The sequence below is a fragment of the Boleophthalmus pectinirostris genome, unplaced genomic scaffold, assembly GCF_026225935.1.
Source record: "Boleophthalmus pectinirostris isolate CB_2022bp ecotype Guang Dong unplaced genomic scaffold, ASM2622593v1 HiC_scaffold_11, whole genome shotgun sequence".
NCBI classification, from domain to species: Eukaryota; Metazoa; Chordata; class Actinopteri; order Gobiiformes; family Gobiidae; genus Boleophthalmus; species Boleophthalmus pectinirostris.
The window spans coordinates 23,426,890-23,446,662 of NW_026570994.1; the positions used below are offsets into that span (position 1 = coordinate 23,426,890).

General features: G+C 44.1%; 1 protein-coding gene across 1 annotated transcript in view; it reads right to left on the reverse strand.

Annotated features, from left to right (window-relative positions):
- LOC110170889 (fibroblast growth factor 14-like) overlaps positions 1 to 19,773 on the reverse strand; it is a 39,687-nt gene extending 19,914 nt beyond the window's left edge. Inside the window, exon 1 of the mRNA XM_055163829.1 lies at positions 19,581 to 19,773. Coding sequence (XP_055019804.1) covers positions 19,581 to 19,773 — 193 coding nt within the window. The remainder of the gene's footprint in view (positions 1 to 19,580) is intronic.

The window sequence follows — 19,773 nt, forward strand, 5'->3', positions numbered from 1 at the left end:
AAGTGTTAGAACTGTTTTTTCTTCTTGTCGTCTGCACTGAAATGGAGCAAAGGATCATGGGAAATGTAGTTCTCTGTCTTTCACTGGACTATAATTCTTCATTTAAGCAAAGAGACTTTTGTAATTCGATATATATGTTGTGATGATGTTATTGTGAGAACTTTGACAAGGTGTCAGTTACTGTTACGTCCCGAATTCTGACGTTTTAAATCTCAGTTTTGACCTAAAACGACTTCATAAAGAGACGCATGTGACGAGTTTAACGATAGAAAATTGTGGAGTCCAATGGAGCTGACGAGGAACAAAGATGTGCAGACAGACGGATGTATTAGTTTTTTTGCTTGCGTTGATGTTGTCTTTGGTTCTAGACGGATGTACAGACACAAACACGACCGCTCAAAAGTTTTAGAAAACCTTAATTTTTCCAGTTATTTATTGAAATCCAAGTCCAATGAGTCGCTTGAAATGGTCCAAAGGTAAAAAACTGAACAGACTGAGGTTTAAAAAGAAAGATAAAAAACAAAACACAAGTCCAAGCTCTGACAAAACCACCTCAGGAAAAAAAAAAACTAGACGGTAAAAGTTGAAAACAAACCTCATCGAGAACATTTATACAAACTTCTGCGACAGATTTGGGAAGAACTTTCTCAACAATATTTGATTTGTGTTGTAAAAAGAACGACCCACGAGTTCAGAGTTCAGTCCTGGTTCAGTCCTGGTTTAGTCCTGGTTTAGTCCGGTTCAGTCCTGGTTCAGTCCGGGTTCAGTCCTTTCCGGTTCAGTTCAGTCCTGGTTTAGTCCTGGTTTAGTCCTGGTTTCCTGGTTTAGTCCTGGTTTAGTCCTGGTTCAGTCCTGGTTCAGTCCTGGTTCAGTCTGGTTCAGTCCTGGTTTAGTCCGGGTTCAGTCCTGGTTTAGTTGGTTAGTCCTGGTTCAGTCCTGGTTCAGTCCTGGTTCAGTCCTGGTTTAGTCCTGGTTTTAGTCCTGGTTTCCTGGTTTCAGTCCTGGTTTCAGTCCTGGTTCAGTCCTGGTTTAGTCCTGGTTCAGTCCTGGTTCAGTCCTGGTTTAGTCCTGGTTTAGTCCTGGTTCAGTCCTGGTTTAGTCCTGGTTTAGTAGTCCTGGTTTCAGTCCTGGTTCAGTCCTGGTTTCAGTCCTGGTTCAGTCCCTGGTTCAGTCCTGGTTTTAGTCCTGGTTCAGTCCTGGGTTTCAGTCCTGGTTTAGTCCTGGTTTAGTCCTGGTTTAGTCCTGGTTCAGTCCTGGTTCAGTCCTGGTTCAGTCCTGGTTCAGTCGGTTCAGTCCTGGTTCAGTCCTGGTTCAGTCCTGGTTCAGTCCTGGTTTAGTCCTGGTTTAGTCCTGGTTTAGTCCTGGTTCAGTCCTGGTTTAGTCCTGGTTTAGTCCTGGTTCAGTCCTGGTTCAGTCCGGGTTCAGTCCTGGTTCAGTCCTGGTTCAGTCCTGGTTCAGTCCTGGTTCAGTCCGGGTTCAGTCCGGGTTCAGTCCTGGTTTTGGTTTAGTCCTGGTTTCAGTCCGGGTTCAGTCCTGGGTTTCAGTCCTGGTTTAGTCTGGTTTAGTCCGGTTCTGGTTCAGTCCTGGTTCAGTCCTGGTTTAGTCCTGGTTTAGTCCTGGTTTAGTAGTCCTGGTTCAGTCCTGGTTCAGTCCCTGGGTTCAGTCCTGGTTCAGTCCTGGTTTAGTCCTGGTTTAGTCCTGGTTGTTAGTCCTGGTTTGTTTAGTCCTGGTTTCAGTCCTGGTTTAGTCCTGGTTTTTCCATGGTTTCAGTCCTGGTTCAGTAGTCCTGGTTCAGTCCTGGTTTAGTCCTGGTTTAGTCCTGGTTTGGTTTAGTCCTGGTTTAGTCCTGGTCCTGGTTTAGTCCTGGGTTCAGTCCTGGTTCCTGGTTGAGTCCTGGTTTAGTCCTGGTTCAGTCCTGGTTTAGTCCTGGTTCAGTCCTGGTTCCTAGTCCTGGTTTCCTGAGTCCTGGTTGTCCTGGTTTAGTCCTGGTTTAGTCCTGGGTTCCTAGTCCTGGTTCAGTCCTGGTTCAGTCCTGGTCCTGTTCCTAGTCCTGGTTTAGTCCTGGTTCCTAGTCCTGGTTCAGTCCTGGTTCAGTCCTGGTTCAGTCCTGGTTTAGTCCTGAGTCCTGGTTCAGTCCTGGTTCAGTCCTGGTTCAGTCCTGGTTTCCTGGTTTAGTCCTGGTTCAGTCCTGGTTCAGTCTAGTCCTGGTTTCCTGGTTTAGTCCTGGTCCTCCTGGTAGTCCTGGTTCCTCCAAGTCCTGGTTCAGTCCTAGTCTCCTGGTTAGTCCTGGTTCAGTCCTGGTTCAGTCCTGGTTCAGTCCAGTAGTCCTGGTTCAGTCTGTTCAGTCCAGTCCTGGTTCGTCCGAGTCCTGGTTCAGTGAGTCCTGTTTAGTGGTTTAGTTGGTTCTTCTTCTCTGTTTGTGAATCGTCTCGTTTTGCATTTTCTCCGTAAAAACTCGACTCTCCCTCTTTTCTCTCCTCCATCCGTCCTTCTCTCTCTCTCTGTCCCTCCTCTCCTCTTTTCTCCTTCTCTCTCTCCGTCTTTTCAACATTCCCTCCTCTTTCTTCTCCTCTTTTCTCTCTCTCCTCATCCGTTCTTCTTTACATAACTCTCTCTCTCTCTCTCTCCCTCGTTCTCTCATTCTCTCTCTCCGTCTGTCTTCCGTCCGTCCGTCCCGGAGGTGATGTCGTTCCGTCTGTTACCAGGGAGATTCCCAGCCCCTTTGATCCTCCACCCCGTCGTCATGGAAACAACATCCGACTCCAGCTCCGTCGGCAACAGAAGGGTATTTCCCCGTCTCCCTCCTCCCCCCCCTCCCCCCGAGAGCTACTGTAAAGACACGAGCCCCGGACCCGCACCAGTCCGGGTTTAGTCCGGGTTTAGTCCGGGTTTAGACCTCGTGTAGACCGGGTTTAGATCTGGTTTAGTCCCATATCTTAGTCCTGGTTCAGTCCTGGTTCAGTTCTGTTTCAGACGTGATTTTGTCCTGTTCCAGACCAAGTTACGTCTTGGATTCTCACATCTTAGACCGAGTTTAGTCTTCGTTTAGACTTGTCTTAGACCTGTTTTAGTCCTAGTTTAGTCCTGGTTTAGTCCTCACTGAGACCTGGTCCAGTTCCTTGTCCGGTCCTGGTTTAGGTCCTGGCTAAGATGATTTAGTTTTAGGATTTGACTTAGATTTATTTTACTTTTTGATTTACCTGGTTTAGTCTTAGTTTAGATCTTGATTTAGTCCTGGTTTAGTCCCATATCTTAGACCAAGTTTACTCCTCATTTAGACTCGTTTTAGACCTGGTTCAGACCTGTTTTAGACCTAGTTTAGTCCTAGTTTAGTCCTGGTTTAGTCCTCACTGAGACCTGGTCCAGTTCCTTGTCCAGTCCTGGTTTCCTCTGCCAAGGAGGTTATGTTTTTGCCGGCGTTTGTTTGTTTGTTTGTTTGTTTGTCTGTTTGTCTGTCTGTTTGTTTGTTTGTTTGTCTGTTGTTTGTCTGTTTGTCTGTTTGTTTGTTTGTTTGTCTGTTTGTTTGTTTGTTTGTCTGTTTGTTTGTTTGTCTGTTTGTCTGTTTGTCTGTTTGTTTGTTTGTTTGTTTGTCTGTTTGTTTGTTTGTCTGTTTGTTTGTTTGTCTGTTTGTTGTTTGTTTGTTTGTTGTTTGTTTTTGTTGTCTGTTTGTTTGTTTGTCTGTTTGTCTGTTTGTCTGTTTGTTTGTTTGTCTGTTTGTTTGTTTGTTTGTCTGTTTGTTTGTTTGTCTGTTTGTTTGTTTGTCTTTTAGCAACATAACTCAAAAAGTTATGGACCGATTTTGATGAAATTTTCAGGATTTGTTGGAAATGTGAAAAGGAAGAACTGATTTCATTTTGGGTTTGATCCGGAAGAAATCCTGGATTCTGGATCACTTTGAAATTTTAGTTCACATTGTGGTAAATGGGGCCAAAAATGTAGTTTCTCAATATCTGGGTTAATTATTGACCAAACCCCATGAGATTTGACTCAGGGATGGACAATGGGATCCTCTTTCATATTCCAAAGGCTGATCCAGATCTGATCCAGAAGAAGGATTTTATCGCAATTTATATAAAAAATGGGGGTAGTCCTTGGCGGAGGTCTGCGCTCTCTGACTGCTTTTCTAGTTTAGTCCTGGTTTAGTCCTGGTTTAGTCCTGGTTTAGGATTTGATTTGAATTTATTTTACTCTTTGATTTACCTGGTTTAGTCCTGGTTTAGACCTGGTTCAGGATTTGTCTTGGATTTATTTTAGTCTTTGACTTTGTCTGGTTTAGCTCTTGATTTCATCCTGGTGTAGACCTGACACAGACCTGGTTTAGTTCTGGTTTAGACCTGGTTTAGTCCTGGTTCAGTTGTGATGGGAGGGCATCTGACACATCTGAGTCTGGAGTGTGTATTGTGTGTGTATTTGTGTGTTTGATCAGATTTATATTTGTTGTTTGTGTTTGTGTCGTTGAGTTTCAGATCTGAGCAGCACCGAAGGGTTTTCCCCGTGTCCCCCCCCCCCCCCCCCTCCTCCTCCTCCTCCTCACTCTCTCTCCTCTTCCTCTTCACTCTCTCTCTCTTTTTTTCTCTCGTGATTCTTTTTTTTTTTTCTTTTTTTTTTTCTTTTTTCTTCACTGTCACACCCATTTTACAGTAAAGAAATTCTTTTGTCTTGGTTCAGTCCTGGTTTAGTCCTGGTTCAGTCCTGGATTATCTCATCGTGCATTTTCTACAAAACCCCAGAGACCAGAACTAAACCAGAACTGAACCGTGACTGGACTGAACCAGGACTGAACCAGGACTGAAACCAGGACTGAACCAGGACTAAACCAGGACTGAACCAGGACTGAACCAGGACTGAACCAGGACTGAACCAGGACTAAACCAGGACTGAACCAGGACTGAACCAGGACTGAACCAGGACTGAACCAGGACTAAACCAGGACTGAACCAGGACTAAACCAGGACTGAACCAGGACTGAACCAGGACTGAACCAGAACTGAACCAGGACTAAACCAGGACTAAGGGCAGAAGGGTTTTTCCTCGTCTCCTCCTGCATCACTCTACAGATTCACACCGTCAACCTGCAGGAGTCTGGGTTTAGACTGAGTTTAGACCAGGTTTAGACCAGGTTTAGACCAGGTTTAGACCAGGTTTAGACCTGATTTAGACCCATATCTTAGAGCTGGTTCAGTCCTGTTTTACAGCTGGTTCAGATTTGGTTTAAACCTGTTGTAGACCTGGTTTAGTCCTGGTTTAGTCCCATACCTTAGACCAAGTTCAGTCCTCATGCAGACTTGTTTTAGACCTGGTTCAGACCCGTTTCAGACCTTGTTTAATCCTGTTTTACTTGACCTGGTTTAGACCTGGTTTAGGATTTGTCTTGGATTTATTTTACTCTTTGACTTTACTTTACCTGGTGTAGACCTGGTTTAGACCTGGTTTAGACCTGGTTTAGACCTGGTTTAGACCTAGGACTGAATCAGGCCTAAAGCAGGACTACACCAGGACTAAACCAGGACTGAACCAGGTAAAGTCAAAGACCAAAACAAATCCAAGACAAATCCTAAACCAGGTCTAAACCAGGACTGGACAAGGAACTGAACCAGGTCTGAATGAGGACTAAACCAGTACTAAACCAGGACTAAACCAGGACTAAACCAGGACTAAACCAGCATCTAACACAACCCCCCGAGTGTGTCAGATGCCCTCCCGTCCTCTCTCGTCTTCGTGTCTTTTTCATAAATATAAATTGTAATAAAACTCCAAAACAAAACTGAACATTTCACTTCAACAAACGAACCAGACGCCTCCAAGAAACACAAACACAACAGACCTGGTTTAGACCTGGTTTAGTCCTGGTTTAGTCCTGGTTTAGACCTGGTTTAGTCCTGGTTTAGACCTGGTTTAGACCTGGTTTAGTCCTGGTTTAGACCTGGTTTAGTCCTGGTTTAGACCTGGTTTAGAGTCCTGGTTTAGTCCTGGTTTAGTCCTGGTTTAGTCCTGGTTTAGTCCTGGTTTAGTCCTGGTTTAGTCCTGGTTTAGTCCTGGTTTAGTCCTGGTTTAGTCCTGGTTTAGTCCTGGTTTAGTCCTGGTTTAGTCCTGGTTCTGGTTTAGTCCTGGTTTAGTCCTGGTTTAGACCTGGTTTAGTCCTGGTTTAGTCCTGGTTTATGTCTCTATTTGCAGGTTAAATGTCCCATAATCCTTTGCTCTGTTCTAATGTCATTTCCTCGTCACAATTACGAGTTTTTCTCTCAAACTGAAAACACTCCGTTCCACCTTGTGATGTCATCGTGTGGTGATACAGGAAGTGCTCCACTGTGTTTTTAAACTCCACACACCTTCACTAGAATCACCTGGACCATTTTTTCAGTTGTAGAGTCGCCCGATCTCCACTGAACTCAAGAGAAAAGGAGCTGAAACTACCACTTGATGACATCACAAGGTGGAACAGAGCATTTGTAGATGTAAACAGACGAATAATAAAGATTCACTCAAACATGTGAATGAAACACACACACCTGCAGCTCTGTGTGTGACCAGGAAACATCAGAACACGACGTAAATCTCTCTGAACTGAACTTTTCCAACAAACGTTTTCACATTTCATTTTCATTTCTGTGTCAAAATGTGTGTAAATGTGTGTGTAAATGTGTGTGTATGTGTGTGTAATGTGTGTGTAAATGTGTGTGTAAATGTGTGTGTAAATATGTGTAAATGTGTGTGTGTGTGTAAGTGTGTGTGTAAATGTGTGTGTAAATGTGTGTGTAAATGTGTGTGTAAATGTGTGTGTAAATGTGTGTGTGTGTGTAAATGTGTGTGTAAGTGTGTGTGTGTAAATGTGTGTGTAAATGTGTGTGTGTGTGTAAATGTGTGTGTAAATGTGTGTGTGTAAATGTGTGTAAATGTGTGTGTAAATGTGTGTGTGTGTGTGTGTAAATGTGTGTGTAAATGTGTGTGTAAGTGTGTGTGTAAATGTGTGTGTAAATGTGTGTGTAAATGTGTGTGTAAATGTGTGTGTAAGTGTGTGTGTAAAATGTGTGTGTAAATGTGTGTGTAAATGTGTGTGTAAGTGTGTGTGTAAATGTGTGTGTAAATGTGTGTAAATGTGTGTGTAAATGTGTGTGTAAAATGTGTGTAAATGTGTGTGTGTAAATGTGTGTGTGTGTGTGTGTAAAATGTGTGTGTGTAAAAATGTGTGTGTAAATGTGTGTGTAAAGTGTGTGTAAATGTGTGTGTAAAATGTGTGTGTAAATGTGTGTGTAAATGTGTGTGTAAAATGTGTGTGTAAATGTGTGTGTAAATGTGTGTGTAAATGTGTGTGTGTGTGTAAGTGTGTGTGTAAATGTGTGTGTAAATGTGTGTGTAAAGTGTGTGTAAATGTGTGTGTGTAAATGTGTGTGTGTAAATGTGTGTGTAAGTGTGTGTGTAAATGTGTGTAAATGTGTGTGTGTAAATTTGAGTGTGTAAATGTGTGTGTGTGTAAATGTGTGTAAATGTGTGTGTAAGTGTGTGTGTAAATGTGTGTGTAAATGTGTGTGTAAAAATGTGTGTGTAAATGTGTGTGTAAATGTGTGTGTAAATGTGTGTGTGTGTGTAAATGTGTGTGTAAATGTGTGTAAATGTGTGTAAATGTGTGTGTAAATGTGTGTGTAAATGTGTGTGTAAATGTGTGTGTAAATGTGTGTAAATGTGTGTGTGTGTAAAAATGTGTGTGTAAATGTGTGTGTAAATGTGTGTGTAAATGTGTGTGTAAATGTGTGTAAATGTGTGTGTGTGTAAATGTGTGTGTAAAATGTGTGTAAATGTGTGTGTAAATGTGTGTAAATGTGTGTGTGTGTGTAAGTGTGTGTAAGTGTGTGTGTGTAAATGTGTGTGTAATGTGGTGTGTGTGTGTAAAAAGTGTGTGTGTAAATGTGTGTGTAAATGTGTGTGTAAATGTGTGTGTAAATGTGTGTGTAAATGTGGTGTATGTGTGTAAATGTGTGTAAATGTGTGTGTAAATGTGTGTAAATGTGTGTGTGTGTGTAAATGTGTGTGTAAATGTGTGTGTAAATGTGTGTAAATGTGTGTGTAAAGTGTGTGTGTAAATGTGTGTGTAATGTGTGTGTGTGTAAAAAATGTGTGTAAATGTGTGTGTAAATGTGTGTGTAAATGTGTGTAAATGTGTGTGTAAAATGTGTGTGTGTGTGTAATGTGTGTGTAAATGTGTGTAAAAATGTGTGTGTAAATGTGTGTGTGTGTGTAAATGTGTGTGTGTGTGTAAATGTGTGTGTAAATGTGTGTAAATGTGTGTGTGTGTGTAAATGTGTGTGTAAATGTGTGTGTGTGTGTGTAAATGTGTGTGTAAATGTGTGTGTAAATGTGTGTGTGTAAATGTGTGTGTAAATGTGTGTGTAAATGTGTGTGTAAATGTGTGTGTAAATGTGTGTGTAAATGTGTGTAAATGTGTGTGTGTGTGGTAAATGTGTGTGTAATGTGTGTGTAAATGTGTGTGTAAATGTGTGTGTAATGTGTGTGTGTAATGTGTGTGTAAATGTGTGTGTGTAAATGTGTGTGTAAATGTGTGTAAAATGTGTGTGTAAATGTGTGTGTAATGTGTGTGTAAATGTGTGTAAATGTGTGTGTGTAAATGTGTGTGTGTAAATGTGTGTAAAAATGTGTGTGTAAATGTGTGTAAATGTGTGTGTAAGTGTGTGTGTGTGTGTTAAATGTGTGTGTAAATGTGTGTGTAAGTGTGTGTGTAAATGTGTGTGTAATGTGTGTGTAAATGTGTGTGTAAATGTGTGTGTAAATGTGTGTGTAAATGTGTGTGTAAATGTGTGTGTAAATGTGTGTGTAAATGTGTGTGTGTGTGTAAATGTGTGTGTAAATGTGTGTGTAAATGTGTGTAAATGTGTGTGTAAAATGTGTGTGTAAATGTGTGTGTAAGTGTGTGTAAATGTGTGTGTAAATGTGTGTGTAAATGTGTGTGTAAATGTGTGTGTAAATGTGTGTGTAAATGTGTGTGTAAATGTGTGTGTAAATGTGTGTGTGTGTGTGTAAATGTGTGTGTGTAAATGTGTGTAAATGTGTGTGTAAATGTGTGTGTAAATGTGTGTGTAAATGTGTGTGTAAATGTGTGTGTAAATGTGTGTGTAAATGTGTGTGTAAATGTGTGTGTGTGTAAATGTGTGTGTAAATGTGTGTGTAAAAATGTGTGTAAATGTGTGTGTAAATGTGTGTGTAAATGTGTGTGTAAGTGTGTGTGTAAATGTGTGTGTAAATGTGTGTGTAAATGTGTGTGTAAGTGTGTAAATGTGTGTGTGTGTGTGTAAATGTGTGTAAATGTGTGTGTGTGTGTAAATGTGTGTGTAAAGTGTGTGTGTAAATGTGTGTGTAAATGTGTGTAAATGTGTGTAAATGTGTGTGTAAATGTGTGTGTAAATGTGTGTGTAAATGTGTGTGTAAATGTGTGTGTAAATGTGTGTGTAAATGTGTGTGTAAATGTGTGTGTAAATGTGTGTAAATGTGTGTAAATGTGTGTAAATGTGTGTGTAAATGTGTGTGTGTGTAAATGTGTGTGTAAGTGTGTGTGTAAATGTGTGTGTAAATGTGTGTGTAAATGTGTGTAAATGTGTGTGTAAATGTGTGTGTGTAAATGTGTGTGTAAATGTGTGTGTGTGTGTAAATGTGTGTGTAAATGTGTGTGTAAATGTGTGTGTAAATGTGTGTAAATGTGTGTAAATGTGTGTGTAAATGTGTGTGTAAATGTGTGTGTAAATGTGTGTGTAAATGTGTGTAAATGTGTGTGTAAATGTGTGTGTAAATGTGTGTGTAAATGTGTGTGTAAATGTGTGTAAATGTGTGTGTAAATGTGTGTGTAAATGTGTGTGTAATGTGTGTGTATGTGTGTGTAAATGTGTGTGTAAATGTGTGTGTAATGTGTGTGTAAATGTGTGTGTAAATGTGTGTGTAAATGTGTGTGTAAATGTGTGTAAATGTGTGTGTAAATGTGTGTGTAAATGTGTGTAAATGTGTGTGTAAATGTGTGTGTAAGTGTGTGTGTAAATGTGTGTGTAAATGTGTGTGTAATGTGTGTGTATGTGTGTGTAAGTGTAAATGTGTGTGTAAATGTGTGTAAATGTGTGTGTAATGTGTGTAAATGTGTGTGTAAGTGTGTGTGTGTAATGTGTGTGTAAGTGTGTGTAAATGTGTGTAATGTGTGTGTAAATGTGTGTGTAAATGTGTGTAAATGTGTGTGTGTGTGTAAATGTGTGTGTAAATGTGTGTGTAAATGTGTGTGTAATGTGTGTGTAAATGTGTGTGTAAATGTGTGTGTGTGTGTAAATGTGTGTGTAAATGTGTGTGTAAATGTGTGTAAATGTGTGTGTAAGTGTGTGTAAATGTGTGTGTAAGTGTGTGTGTAAATGTGTGTGTAAATGTGTGTGTAATGTGTGTGTAAATGTGTGTGTAAATGTGTGTGTAAATGTGTGTGTAAATGTGTGTGTGTGTAAATGTGTGTGTAAATGTGTGTAAATGTGTGTGTAAATGTGTGTGTGTAAATGTGTGTGTAAATGTGTGTGTAAATGTGTGTGTGTGTAAATGTGTGTAAATGTGTGTTGTGTGTAAATGTGTGTGTAAATGTGTGTGTAAATGTGTGTGTAAATGTGTGTAAATGTGTGTGTGTGTGTAAATGTGTGTGTAAATGTGTGTAAATGTGTGTGTAAATGTGTGTAAATGTGTGTAAATGTGTGTAAATGTGTGTGTAAATGTGTGTGTAAATGTGTGTGTAAATGTGTGTAAATGTGTGTGTGTGTGTAAATGTGTGTGTAAATGTGTGTGTAAATGTGTGTAAATGTGTGTGTAAATGTGTGTGTAAATGTGTGTAAATGTGTATGTGTGTGTAAATGTGTGTGTAAATGTGTGTGTAAATGTGTGTGTAAATGTGTGTGTAAATGTGTGTGTGTGTGTAAATGTGTGTAAATGTGTGTGTGTGAATGTGTGTGTAAATGTGTGTGTGTGTGTGTAAAATGTGTGTGTAAATGTGTGTAAATGTGTGTGTAAATAAATGTGTGTGTAAATGTGTGTAAAATGTGTGTGTAAATGTGTGTGTAAATGTGTGTGTAAATCTGCTCCATCACCAAATCTTCAACCAACAACAATTTATCCACAACATCAAGAGAAGAAACATCGAGTCACTTCAGTCTCACAACAAACTCAAGTCATGTTCTTCTGATCAGGAACAAAACTGCAGGAAACGTGTTCAGATTCTGTCGACTGTTTAAATGAAACATCCAAACTGTAAATCCACAAATGTTGAGCCTGATTAAAAAAAGGTTCATGTAAAAATGGTGCATTGTCCCCGTCTCAAATAAATAAATAATTAAATAAATAAATTCAATCATCCACAGAACCTGCGAATTCTCTGAATCACAACATAATTTTGCATTTTAACAAGATTCATTTCAGCTGCTTCCGTCTGTGTTCATGAACATTGTTTTACAGATGAAACCAGAAAAAGGTTTGTGTCGTTTAAATGTAACCGTCACAGGTTTGTGCACTTTTACACTTTTACACTTTTACACTTTTACACTTTTACACTTTTTTCCTGTTGTATCTAAAAGTTTCATCAGTGTCAATAATAAAATCTGCAGCATAAAGACTTAATATAATCTTATAATGTATTGATAAATGTGTTTGTTCAGCACAAATGTTTGTGTGTTTGTATTTTCACTTTAATGTTTGATGATTTTATAAAGTTTCTTTAATGTTTGTGGAGACGAAGTTTGATCAGTTTTATTCTGTGTCACGTGACGTTCAGAAACTTCTGCAGTTTGAGTCTTTTGTCTTCAGGAAACATTTGTTTGTTTTTTACATCAGACATGTCCAAACGACGGCCCGTGGGCCAAATGTGGCCCTCAGACAGATTTTTCTTGGCCCACAGGCTTCGAGGTGAATTGGCCCAAATGACGTCACATCAATTAAAAATGAACTTTTTACTGCAAGTTTTTTGAAACTCTACTTTGATAAAGTGAATATTTATTATTTGGTGTTTAGTGTTTTGAAGGATGTTGGTGTAAATAAAGTCTGTTGGTTCATTCTGACATGTTTCAGTTTGTGACTCTTCATGAAAAAAACTGATTTACACAAACTAAACTTTAAATCACATGATTCATTTACATAAACTCATGTGATAAAAACTGTTGTTTCTTGTGTCTGATGTGGTTCAGTTTGTGTTGGACTAAACGACACAGTGACTCATATGAGTGTTCTCCCTGTGTCAGAGGGGTGTTCTCCCTGTGACAGAGGGGTGTTCTCTCTGTGACAGAGGGGTGTTCTCTCTGTGTCAGAGGGGTGTTCTCTCTGTGACAGAGGGGTGTTCTCTCTGTGACAGAGGGGTGTTCTCCCTGTGTCTGTGTCAGAGGGGTGTTCTCTCTGTGACAGAGGGGTGTTCTCTCTGTGTCAGAGGGGTGTTCTCTCTGTGTCAGAGGGGTGTTCTCTCTGTGTGACAGAGGGGTGTTCTCCCTGTGACAGAGGGGTGTTCTCTCTGTGTGACAGAGGGGTGTTCTCTCTGTGTGACAGAGGGGTGTTCTCTCTGTGTCAGAGGGGTGTTCTCTCTGTGACAGAGGGGTGTTCTCTCTCTGTGACAGAGGGGTGTTCTCTCTGTGACAGAGGGGTGTTCTCTCTCTGTGTCAGAGGGGTGTTCTCTCTGTGTGTCAGAGGGGTGTTCTCTCTGTGACAGAGGGGTGTTCTCTCTGTGTGTCAGAGGGGTGTTCTCTCTGTGTCTCTCTGTGTGACAGAGGGGTGTTCTCTCTGTGTGACAGAGGGGTGTTCTCTCTGTGACAGAGGGGTGTTTCTCTCTGTGTGTCAGAGGGGTGTTCTCTCTGTGGTGACAGAGGGGTGTTCTCTCTGTGACAGAGGGGTGTTCTCTCTGTGTGACAGAGGGGTGTTCTCTCTGTGTGACAGAGGGGTGTTCTCTCTGTGTGACAGAGGGTGTTCTCTCTGTGTGACAGAGGGGTGTTTCTCTCTGTGTGTCAGAGGGGTGTTCTCTCTGTGTGTCAGAGGGGTGTTCTCTCTCTGTGTGTCAGAGGGGGTGTTCTCTCTGTGTCACAGAGGGGTGTTCTCTCTGTGACAGAGGGGTGTTCTCTCTGTGTCAGAGGGGTGTTCTCTCTGTGTGACAGAGGGGTGTTCTCTCTCTGTGACAGAGGGGTGTTCTCTCTGTGTCAGAGGGGTGTTCTCTCTGTGTGACAGAGGGGTGTTCTCTCTGTGTGACAGAGGGGTGTTCTCTCTGTGTGTGTTCAGAGGGGTGTTCTCTCTGTGTCAGAGGGGTGTTCTCCTCTGTGTCAGAGGGGTGTTCTCTCTGTGTCAGAGGGGTGTTCTCTCTGTGTCTGTGTGTCAGAGGGGTGTTCTCTCTGTGTCAGAGGGGTGTTCTCTCTGTGTCAGAGGGGTGTTCTCTCTGTGTCACAGAGGGGTGTTCTCTCTGTGTCAGAGGGGTGTTCAGAGGGGTGTTCTCTCTGTGTCAGAGGGGTGTCTCTCTGTGTCAGAGGGGTGTTCTCTCTGTGACAGAGGGGTGTTCTCTCTGTGTCAGAGGGGTGTTCTCTCTGTGACAGAGGGGTGTTCTCTCTGTGACAGAGGGGTGTTCTCTCTGTGACAGAGGGGTGTTCTCTCTGTGTCAGAGGGGTGTTCTCTCTGTGTGACAGAGGGGTGTTCTCTCTGTGTGACAGAGGGGTGTTCTCTCTGTGTCAGAGGGGTGTTCTCTCTGTGACAGAGGGGTGTTCTCTCTGTGTGTCAGAGGGGTGTTCTCTCTGTGTGACAGAGGGGTGTTCTCTCTCTGTGACAGAGGGGTGTTCTCTCTGTGACAGAGGGGTGTTCTCTCTGTGTGTCAGAGGGGTGTTCTCTCTGTGTCAGAGGGGTGTTCTCTCTGTGTGACAGAGGGGTGTTCTCTCTGTGTGACAGAGGGGTGTTCTCTCTGTGTCAGAGGGGTGTTCTCTCTCTGTTCTGTGTGACAGAGGGGTGTTCTCTCTGTGTCAGAGGGGTGTTCTCTCTCTGTGTGACAGAGGGGTGTTCTCTCTGTGTGTCAGAGGGGTGTTCTCTCTGTGTGACAGAGGGGTGTTCTCTCTGTGTGACAGAGGGGTGTTCTCTCTGTGTGACAGAGGGGTGTTCTCTCTGTGTGACAGAGGGGTGTTCTCTCTCTGTGACAGAGGGGTGTTCTCTCTGTGTGACAGAGGGGTGTTCTCTCTGTGTGACAGAGGGGTGTTCTCTCTGTGTCAGAGGGGTGTTCTCTCTGTGACAGAGGGGTGTTCTCTCTGTGTCAGAGGGGTGTTCTCTCTGCTGTGACAGAGGGGTGTTCTCTCTGTGTCAGAGGGGTGTTCTCTCTCTGTGTCAGAGGGGTGTTTCTCTCTGTGACAGAGGGGTGTTCTCTCTGTGACAGAGGGGTGTTCTCTTGTGTGTACAGAGGGGTGTTCTCTCTGTGTGACAGAGGGGTGTTCTCTCTGTGTCAGAGGGGTGTTCTCTCTGTGACAGAGGGGTGTTCTCTCTGTGTGACAGAGGGTGTTCTCTCTGTGTCAGAGGGGTGTGTTCTCTCTGTGACAGAGGGGTGTTCTCCTCTGTGTCAGAGGGGTGTTCTCTCTCTGTGACAGAGGGGTGTTCTCTCTGTGTCAGAGGGTGTTCTCTCTGTTCTGTGTCAGAGGGGTGTTCTCTCTCTGTGTGACAGAGGGGTGTTCTCTCTGTGTCAGAGGGGTGTTCTCTCTCTGTGTCAGAGGGGTGTTCTCTCTGTGACAGAGGGGTGTTCTCTCTGTGACAGAGGGGTGTTCTCTCTGTGACAGAGGGGTGTTCTCTCTCTGTGTCAGAGGGGTGTTCTCTCTGTGTCAGAGGGGTGTTCTCTCTGTGTCAGAGGGGTGTTCTCTCTGTGTCAGAGAGGGGTGTTCTCTCTGTGTGACAGAGGGGTGTTCTCTCTGTGTCAGAGGGGTGTTCTCTCTGTGTGTCAGAGGGGTGTTCTCTCTGTGTGACAGAGGGGTGTTCTCTCTGTGTCAGAGGGGTGTGTGTGACAGAGGGGTGTTCTCTCTGTGTGACAGAGGGGTGTTCTCTCTCTGTGTGACAGAGGGGTGTTCTCTCTGTGTGTCAGAGGGGTGTTCTCTCTGTGTCAGAGGGGTGTTCTCTCTGTGTGACAGAGGGGTGTTCTCTCTGTGACAGAGGGGTGTTCTCTCTGTGTCAGAGGGGTGTTCTCTCTGTGTGTGACAGAGGGGTGTTCTCTCTGTGTGTCACAGAGGGGTGTTCTCTCTGTGTGTCCAGAGGGTGTTCTCTCTGTGACAGAGGGGTGTTCTCTCTGTGACAGAGGGGTGTTCTCTCTGTGACAGAGGGGTGTTCTCTCTGTGTCAGAGGGGTGTTCTCTCTGTGTCAGAGGGGTGTTCTCTCTCTGTGTGACAGAGGGGTGTTCTCTCTGTGTGACAGAGGGGTGTTCTCTCTGTGTCAGAGGGGTGTTCTCTCTGTGACAGAGGGGTGTTCTCTCTGTGACAGAGGGGTGTTCTCTCTCAGAGGGTGTTGTGTCAGAGGGGTGTTCTCTCTGTGACAGAGGGGTGTTCTCTCTGTGTCAGAGGGGTGTTCTCTCTGTGTGTCAGAGGGGTGTTCTCTCTGTGTGTCAGAGGGGTGTTCTCTCTGTGACAGAGGGGTGTTCTCTCTGTGTCAGAGGGGTGTTCTCTCTGTGTGACAGAGGGGTGTTCTCTCTGTGTGACAGAGGGGTGTTCTCTCTGTGTGACAGAGGGGTGTTCTCTCTGTGTGTGTTTCTCTCTGTGTGACAGAGGGGTGTTCTCTCTGTGTGACAGAGGGGTGTTCTCTCTGTGTCAGAGGGGTGTTCTCTCTGTGTGACAGAGGGGTGTTCTCTCTGTGTGTCAGAGGGGTGTTCTCTCTGTGACAGAGGGGTGTTCTCTCTGTGTGTCAGAGGGGTGTTCTCTCTGTGTCAGAGGGGTGTTCTCTGTTCTCTCTCTGTGTGACAGAGGGGTGTTCTCTCTGTGACAGAGGGGTGTTCTCTCTGTGTGACAGAGGGGTGTCTCTCTGTGACAGAGGGGTGTTCTCTCTGTGTGGTCAGAGGGGTGTTCTCTCTGTGACAGAGGGGTGTTCTCTCTGTGACAGAGGGGTGTTCTCTCTGTGACAGAGGGGTGTTCTCTCTGTGTAGAGCAGAGGGGTGTTCTCTCTGTGTCTCTCTGTGTGTGTTCTCTCTGTGAGAGGGGTGTTTCTCTCTGTGTGACAGAGGGGTGTTCTCTCTGTGTGTCAGAGGGGTGTCTCTCTGTGAGAGGGTGTTCTCTCTGTGTCAGAGGGGTGTTCTCTCTGTGTGACAGAGGGGTGTTCTCTCTGTGTCAGAGGGGTGTTCTGCTGATGTTCAGTCTGTTCTGTGTTTCTGTCGTGTTGTTGGTTCATGTGAAACTTTTCACACATTATACATGTGCAGGTCGTACACACACACACACACACACACACACACACAGACACACACAGACACACACACACACACACACACACACACACACACACACAGAATCTAATTCCACAATTCCATATTTTGACACAGAAAAACGTGAACGTGAAATTCCACAAACCTCCAGTGACCTCTGACCTCATCTGAGACTATGACATCATCACAGTCTGACCCCGCCCACAATCTGACCCCGCCCACAATCTGACCCCGCCCACGTCACAACAGTCTGTTCAAAGTCTGCCATAAAAAAAATTTAAAAAAAACTATTTGGGCCAAAACCTTAAAGCCACGAGATCGCAGGTTCCACTCCCGACCCGTCCCAGAACCAGGACTAAACCAGGACTAAACCAGGTCTAAACCAGGTCTAAACCAGGTCTAAACCAGGTCTAAACCAGGTCTAAACCAGGACTAAACTAAACTAGGACTAACCAGGACTAAACCAGGACTAAACTAGGACTAAACCAGGACTAAACCAGGTCTAAACCAGGTCTAAACCAGGTCTAAACCAGGACTAAACCAGGTCTAAACCAGGTCTAACCTCTCGTCTCTTGAATAATATTTATAAATATTTATATTTACTTGTCGTTCAGGCTCCAGCTGAGCTTTTCACTAAAACCTCCAGTCACACATCTGAGCTCTTTGTCCTCCTCTTCATCCTCTCCTCTTCATCCTCTCCTCTTCATCCTCTCATCCTCCCTCTTCCTCCTCTCCTCTTCATCCTCTCCTCTCCTCATCCTCTCCTCTTCATCCTCTCCTCTTCATCCTCTCCTCTTCATCCTCTCCTCTTCCTCTTCATCCTCTCCTCATCCTCTCATCCTCTCATCCTCATCCTCTCACCTCCTCTCTCATCTTCATCCTCTCCTCTTCATCCTCTCTCTTCCTCTCCTCATCCTCTCTCTCCTCTCCTCTTCATCCTCTCCTCTTCATCCTCTCCTCCTCATCCTCTTCCTCCTCTCCTCCCTCATCCTCTCCTCCCTCATCCTCTCATCCTCTCCTCTTCATCCTCTCCTCTCCTCATCCTCTCCTCCTCATCCTCTCCTCTTCATCCTCTCCTCTCTCTCCTCTCTCCTCATCCTCTCCTCTTCATCCTCTCCTCTTCATCCTCTCCTCTTCATCCTCTCCTCCTCATCCTCTCCTCTTCATCCTCTCCTCTTCATCCTCTCCTCTTCATCCTCTCCTCTTCATCCTCTCCCTCTTCCCTCCTCTCTCCTCCTCCTCATCCTCTCCTCTTCATCCTCTCCTCTTCATCCTCTCCTCTTCATCCTCTCCTCTTCATCCTCTCCTCTTCATCCTCTCCTCTTCATCCTCTCCTCTTCATCCTCTCCTCTTCCTCCTCTCTTCCTCTTCTTCTCTTCTTCTCAAACGTTTCATTTCAGAATAATTAACGTTGAAAAACTATAATTTTCAAATAATTATCGACTCTGAGACTCAAACCACAAGAAACAAAACAGGACTAAACCAGGACTAAACGTGGACTGAACCAGGACTAAACCAGGACTAAACCAGGACTGAACCAGGACTAAACGTGGACTGAACCAGGACTAAACGTGGACTGAACCAGGACTGAACCAGGACTAAACCAGGACTAAACCAGGACTAAACGTGGACTGAACCAGGACTTGTGTTTTGTCTTATAAAAGTGTGAATCTTTGTTAAACTGAAATGAAGATTTAATTTAAAAAAAAATCACTTTTATGTCGCAGAAAATAAATAAGAATAAATTGAACGTAATGAATCTTTTCAAATTAAAGCTGCAGTGTGTCACTTTTCCCGTGGGGAGTGAGTCTGGTATCTGCTCGTCTCCATGGAGACTGTGTTTGTGTCTGAAATGTTCCACAGTATGAAAAATAAAACTCGTTTGTTTGTTCGTTTGTTTCTGTGACGTTTCCTCGTGTAGTGAGAGTCGCGCTCGCCTCTCCACAGATCTGACCTGTCCCCTGGCCTGATGGTCGTCTCCATGGTGACAGATATAATGGAGACGCGACAATGACCAGAAGAAAGTCACGCAGTGGAACTTTAAATACATTCAGCTTCCATTTTCTCTGGAGACTGAACCAAGACTAGAACAGGACTAAACCAGGTCTGAACCAGGACTAAACCAGGACTAAACCAGGTCTGAACCAGGACTAAACCAGGTCTGAACCAGGACTAAACCAGGTCTGAACCAGGACTAAACCAGGTCTGAACCAGGACTAAACCAGGACTAAACCAGGACTAAACCAGGTCTGAACCAGGACTAAACCAGGTCTGAACCAGGACTAAACCAGGACTAAACAAGGACTGAACCAAGACTAAACAAGGACTAGAACAAGACTAAACCAGGTCTGAACCAGGACTAAACCAGGACTAAACAGGACTGAACCAAGACTAAACAAGGACTAGAACAAGACTAAACCAGGACTAGAACAGGACTAAACCAGGTCTGAACCAAGACTAAACCAAATCTGAACCAGATCTAGACCAGGACTAAACCAAGATTACACAAAGCACAAAAAACTGAAAAAGCAAACTGGATTATTTATAAACCACAAAAGACAAAGGACCAAACCAGAACTAAACCAGAACTAAACCAGAACTAAACCAGGACTAAACCAGGACTAAACCAGAACCACAGAACCAAACCAGGACTAAACCAGGACTAAACCAGAACCACAGGACCAAACCAGGACTAAAACAAGACTAAATCAAGAATAAACTAGGACTAAGAAGGGAGTCAGGACTAAGACCAGAACTAGGCCAAGACAAAACCGGACTAAGACCAGAGTTGGGACCTGTTGTGTTTTTGTTGTTGTTGTTGTTGTTGTTGTTGTTGTTGTTGTTGTCACTTATTTGTGATGATTTTAAATCTTTGTGTGTGAATCTTTTGCCGCTGAACTTGTGTCATAAACGCGGACACAACATGGAGGCGGTGACGCGCGGTGCCGCCACGTTCCGCTCCGGACCGAGCTGAACCGGACCAGTGTGTGCGCGTGCGTGTGTGTGTGTGTGCGTGTGCGCGCGGTGAGGAGCGGTGAGGCGGCGCGCTGCTGTGTAACATGTGCGTAAAAGTGCCGCGCGGTTCCACATGTGTTTGTATGTGCACCGCGCGCGTCACCGCTCCCCTTTCCGCGCCGCTCCCTGCCGTGTCCCTGCCGCGCACCTTGTCTCCGGAGCCGCCGCTTCTTGAGGCCGAAGATCCGGACTTTGGAGAAGATGTCGACCAGGTTGTTGTTGCACAGACCCTGCTTCTTCCCGGGGCTTTTCCGCCTGCGGTGCGCGGTGGGTCGGTGGGCGTGTTGCTCGCGCGCCTGCCGCTTCTGTCGGATCAAACCGCTGGCGATCGCCGCTGCCAT